Source organism: Rhinichthys klamathensis, unplaced genomic scaffold, assembly GCF_029890125.1.
Source record: "Rhinichthys klamathensis goyatoka isolate OS25496 unplaced genomic scaffold, OSU_Roscu_1.1 h1tg000330l_1, whole genome shotgun sequence".
NCBI classification, from domain to species: Eukaryota; Metazoa; Chordata; class Actinopteri; order Cypriniformes; family Leuciscidae; genus Rhinichthys; species Rhinichthys klamathensis.
The window spans coordinates 1,753,631-1,759,706 of NW_026606845.1; the positions used below are offsets into that span (position 1 = coordinate 1,753,631).

Genomic DNA, 6,076 nt, shown 5'->3' on the forward strand with positions numbered 1-6,076 from the left:
GAGACCCAATAGCAAGTAAAATTATATTTATTGAGTGAGTTTTGGTAGATGATTGTAGTAGAGTCCGATGAGAGAAGCACAAGGCAGCACAGGGATGCTGAGGTCCAACTCGGTCAGGATGGTGAGAAGAAGGTGAAGATGATGATGATGATGATGATTATGATGATGATGATGAAGGTGATGACCATAGTTAGGGAGATCCGGAACAGAAGCGATGACTGGAATAACTGGAAGCTGACGGAGCGAAGTGCAGAAATGGCGATCAGACGAACACAGAACAGGAACAGGCAGGACAAACGGGAACTGGAGACAGGCAGGATACATAGAACATCCAACAACGATCTGACAAAGACAAGGAGAAAACAGAGGGACTAAATGGGTTCGCTGATCGGCTGCAGCTGGCGTGCTGATCAGACGCGGCTGGTGACTGGTCAGTGGCAGTGATCAGCGACCCCGCCCATACGCACATACAAGAAGGAGACAGCTAATTCATAAACCGTGACATTTTATGCATTCATTAGTCGGCAAAGTTGCATATTTAAAGCTAGTGACGTGATTGCTTTCTCAACATTGATATGTTTATGTAGCCGACCGAAACATAAACAAATCAGTAACTCGTTCGATTTCAGTTCTTTTTTTATCACTGAAATACATATTGTTATTTTGATTAGATAATCATCAAGTGTTCTAAAATAGAAGCAAATAAAGTGAGTGACTATTGTGATAGATTTTTTTATTAATCAACTAACATTTGTTTTCTTGCAGGAACAACATTAATATGCTTTTAAATGTTTCCAAACTCTTTGGCGAAAACTCATGACTTTGAGTGTGTGAGTGAATAAAAAAAAAAAAGGGAAATGAAACTAGACAGAGGACTAGTTTACAAACCTTGTGATAAGTAAATAACAGAGTTTGCTTATGCCAGTGACAGAGGGGAAAAGGTGGGGGCTTTTGAACCAATTGAACCAATCATATTGAAGGTGACATGTTAGCAGAGGTGGAAAGTCCAGGGGTCAGAAAGTGAAAGTCCTGCCATATGTTTATTTCACCCATGAACTCACACAGCAAAAAACTCTAGTGTTAAATTAACTCTCCTGGGAGTTAATTTGGCTCCAGACTCAAGAGTGTTAAAGTGTTAAAATATGAGTGTTAAATTAACACTCAAGAGTGTTAAAGGTAATAAGCTAATTAAGTGATTGATTGAGTGATGATTGACCATTATTAAAAATAATTACAAAATTATTAAACACTGACCACCATCATGGTGACTTAAAATACAACTGTTGATTTCCTTAAAATGGAAATTAAATAAAGTAAATCTGGTTAGTAATAAGTGAAGCTGGTAATGCTGTTTGTGGAGTTGTTTAATCCTCCTCTGCTGAGATCATCAGAGATTTAATGTCGTCTTTTTATCTTCAGTTGATTTAATCTAAGGCTGTGACTGGAAGTCAGTTGTAGTTCTTGTGTTTCTCTTTTCTTCAGTGATTCTGCTTGTTAACAGCAGTTGTTCATAATTAATGCTCAATCACCACTTAATTATCTCATTAACTTCAACACTGCTTCAATGGTACTTTAACTCTGTAGTGTGCACACATATGAACACTGAGCAGTGTTAATTTAATATGGGTGTTTTTCTGTGTACTATTACATAAATCTTACCCGTTTCATTTACGTATGACTGACACATATGAATCACATTCAGTTTATTAATACAACTATATAAATCTTTTGTGTTTCATTTATATATCACTGAAAAATATGAATCACATTCCGATTATTAATTGGTTTATGTTAAATATATGTAATCCAAATGGATGGAAATTTGATAATGCAATTAAAATACATAAATCTTATGTTTAGACATTTTTTTTTTTGAGTGTACAATAGCTTTGTGTGAGAAAATTAAGTGTTTATGTATTGATAATGTTCCACATATATTGAACAAATGTGATGTAAGAGGTGATATGACACACAAGATCTAAAGACACATGCAGTCAGCGACATCAAACTGATGTGATTGAATCATGTTGTGATTTTCATGGTCAGAAGGTGAATAAACAATGACTGAATTTACTGTTTTGAGTGAACTGAAACTTTAAACCGACTCACATCTGAGTAACTTATGTTATAGCAGACATTATTTTCTCAGACTTTTCACTGTTCCTATTTTTAAGAATTTTGTCACAGATTGTTTTACAGATTGTCCAAAATATGACCTCAGTCAAAATTGCAGCCGACATCAGGGCAAAGATTAATGATAGAATCAAACAAGAGAGTTATGATTACCCTTGGCCTGGTAACTCTGGGACATCTCAAGTCTGCGGTGGCACTAATGGACCTGAGGACGCTGGGACATCTCACCTGTCAATCATCGATAAATATGGGAATGCAGTGGCAGTCACCAGCAGTATCAATGACGAGTAAGAGAAATATAAAGAGACAAAGAGATTAGCGTGTCTTAATCCTGGGGCCAGTTGCATAATCTGTTCAGACTAGTTTTAAAAGTTATTCACCAATTTTTTTCTTTAAGACTGATCATAGCTTAAGATACATACAAATGTAGATTGGTCTTATTTGAGACCGAGAAGTAAAACTGACTACCCTTTGTCCAACTGCTAGTTGGTCAGACTTGTTCTTAAGACACAGCCTTGTCAAAATGGCATTGTTTATGCAACTGGTCCCTGAACTTGTTACACCCAGTTTCAAATTCTTAAACATCATATCTGTTATAATTACAATATATAGGTCCAAAACTGCGGCTTCAGACAGAGGTAATTAATCAAACACAGCTGAGCAGAATGATGAAGCAATACAAATATATACGCATAACCATACAGCAGTACCTAATAATGAACCTGACAGGCAGTGAGAAAACAAACTGAAACTGAACACAACTGTGACAGTCTCTCAGCAGGATAGCATTAATAGATTCATCAACTGAACTCATCCAACTGGCTCTGATAATATCAAACATGTTGGGAGTTGTCATTGAATGCCAACTTCCTTCAGGACATGTTTGATATTATCAGAGCCAGTGAAACCAGTTCTCATGGCCTTTCACTTACCAAAAAGCTCTTTGCTACACTGAAGACAGACAAGGCCTTGTCCTTATGCATTTCTTTCTGGGATTCAACTAAAATGAAGTTACTAATAAAATATGAAGCAGAGACAGCACTGTGTTTATTTAAAGTAGATATTGTTCACATTGCCTACAAAAGCAACCCAGCTAACAGATTTTTGTTATAAGAACGTTCTTCAAATATTCAGTGTTGGTTATGGGAACGTGAAAAATGTACAGGAATATAGGAAAAAAAGAATATACATTATACAATAAGATCTTCTGTAGACGTCTGACAGAAATAAAGTCAGTCTGGTTAGTAATAAGTGAAGCTGGTAATGCTGTTTGTGGAGTTGTTTAATCAGATCTTGAGAGATTTAATGTCTTCTTGTATCTTCAGTTCATCTAAGGCTGTCTCTAAATAAAGTTGTAGTTTGTGTTCTTATATCTCTTTCTTTCAGTGCTTGTTCACAGCAGGGGTTTGGATGATTGAAAGAATGTTTCAGGAACATCACACTAACCTTTAAAAAGCATTATATTAACATTCAGGAAACTGGACATTTTTATGTTCTTGGAATGTTAGAAATCAACGTTCCTAAAATGTTGAATTTTAAATCAAAATTACGTTTAATTAAAGAACGTTTGAGGAACATTATACTTTTTGAAACACGTTCCTCTAACGTCAAGAAAACTGGACATTTTTCACGTTCCCAGAACCAACACTGAATATTTGGAGAACGTTCTTATAACAAAACTCTGTTAGCTGGGAAGTTGTTTCATCTAGCTATAGTAGCCTTGAGAAATATTTATTAAGTAATTTGGACAAGATTTACTCAAAAGTAAGAAAAACGTTTTTCGTTAATTTGATTCAGTTTATATACCTCATCTTATTTTAAAAATAAAATGTTAATGTACTTTTGGTGTCTATTTTTATGAAGGTCTGTTGCTTTGCTGTTTATATATATATATATATATATATATATATATATATATATATATATATATTGTTGAATCTTTTTTTGTGTTCTCACAGTTTTGGATCTAGGGTGATGTCAAAGTCAACAGGCATTGTATTTAATAACCAAATGGACGATTTCATTGATCCTGATATGAATTGTGTATATAGCAAAAACAACTTTATTAAACCAGGTAAAATAACATACAGTAAACATACAGTAAACTCACTATAAATGCGTTACATACAGTAAACTCACTATAAATGAAGTAATATTGTATTGTACTGTACCTACTGTATCTAAATAAACATGTTCACATGCAAAAACATTAATTGTTTTGACAAGGTAAAAGGCCACTTTCATCAATGTGTCCCACAATAATATTGGACCAAGATAAAAAAGTCAAAATGGTGGTTGGAGGTGCAGGCGGGACCAATATCACCACTGCAACTGCTCAGGTAACAAACACTGGCGAGAGTTTACATACTTTACACAACATACAGCACAGAACAGAAAGCAATATTTGATTATTCTGAATTATCATTCAAGACATGAACAACATTTGTTTATTTTTAACAGGTTGTATTAAAATAAATGGACAAAACGTTTTTGTGATTTTAAATCTATTTTTCTTTTATCTAAAACCTTTCCCCCTCCCGTCTCTCTCCTCTCAGGTGATCATGAACTACCTGTTCTTTGGCTATGACTTGGAGAGAGCTGTTACAGAACCCAGAGTTCAGACCAGGGGAGATGAGACATTTGTAGATAAGGTATAGCCTAATTCTTACACTTGACAACAAAAGTTTGTCATCTCGATAAGATTCACAAAGTCATAAAAGAGAGAAATTTTGTAAAAATTTGTATCTGTGTTTATGAATTCAGGAAGTAATCAAAGACTGGGAGAATATGAAGCATGAAATAAAAAACAGTTCTGAAATATCAGTGGTCCAGGCGATTGTCCGAGAGGGGGGCTTACTCTGTGCTGAATCTGACTACAGGAAAGGCGGTTATCCTGCCGGATACTGAGCACTGCTCCTGATGTGCTCATGCTGATGTTGTCAAACATGTGTTTGACCCAGTTAGTCCTCTAGTGACAAAAGTTTGTTGGGGTGTTTTATGGGTGTCAATTAAACTTGAGCAGGGAACGTGCAAAAAAGTATTCATAATAGTTTCAGCCATCCTGCATTATGATATCACACTTCTCCTAAAATTGCTGCACGTTTAATCAGTAGTATTCCAGCTTTTCCATTTTTAGCTTATCTATTGCTATCACTTGCATTATGAAATCTGCTAAAATATATATATAAACTCAAACAAATAATAATATTTTTCCATGTTGTAAGCTTTAATTAAAAGAGTTTGATTGTTGTTAAAGAGTGGTTGCAAATCAATAAAGTATCCTGTCATCTTTAACTTTATAAAGTGTTGTTCTGTCAGTGTAACATTGGTGAGTACAGGAAGTAATGGAAACAATGCAGTACTGAATGATGTCCTTTTGTGCACACCAACTGCAGACAAGTGCATAAAACAGTAACAATATAACAATACTAAATATGATTCTTCATAGAAGGAAACACTTTTTTTTGCTTTACTCAAGTGATGTTTGGGACAATGTTAGACTGTATTTCCAAAATCCTGAACTAAAATAACTTCTGCTAAAAATCTTCTGTGATTATGAAAATGTGATGATGATCAGCAACATGTTAACATGTATCCCCTGTGATCTTTGTTCAATGATAAAAAAAAAAAAAAATTAAATAGGGAGATGCTCACACTAAACACTGCAAGAGAGACCAAAAAACAAGATTACACGTATTTATTGACAGGGTCCCTCAGTGTTCACTGCTCCCTATTCCCTGAGAGTGAGATATTAGGCTTCCTGTTTAAGTCCACTTCACCTGTGTGAATTCAGAACACTTTCAACATCATCAAAAATAGTGTAGTTTATTTTACAACGTGTTTACGTAATTTATTTATTATTTTGATCTTATTTAAACATAATCGTGATAGTCGCATTGTAACTGTCGCGCCTCGCGCAGTGAAGTGATGTATCGACGTGTCC

General features: G+C 34.9%; 1 protein-coding gene across 1 annotated transcript in view; it reads left to right on the forward strand.

Moving 5' to 3' along the window:
• The window catches only part of LOC130105938 (glutathione hydrolase 1 proenzyme-like), a 31,347-nt gene extending 26,307 nt beyond the window's left edge, over nt 1-5,040 (forward strand). The window contains exons 9-13 of the mRNA XM_056272125.1: nt 2,188-2,420; nt 4,092-4,207; nt 4,360-4,472; nt 4,689-4,784; nt 4,897-5,040. Of these exons, the coding sequence (XP_056128100.1) occupies nt 2,188-2,420; nt 4,092-4,207; nt 4,360-4,472; nt 4,689-4,784; nt 4,897-5,040 (702 nt within the window). The remainder of the gene's footprint in view (nt 1-2,187; nt 2,421-4,091; nt 4,208-4,359; nt 4,473-4,688; nt 4,785-4,896) is intronic.
• The last annotated feature ends 1,036 nt before the right edge of the window (nt 5,041-6,076 follow it).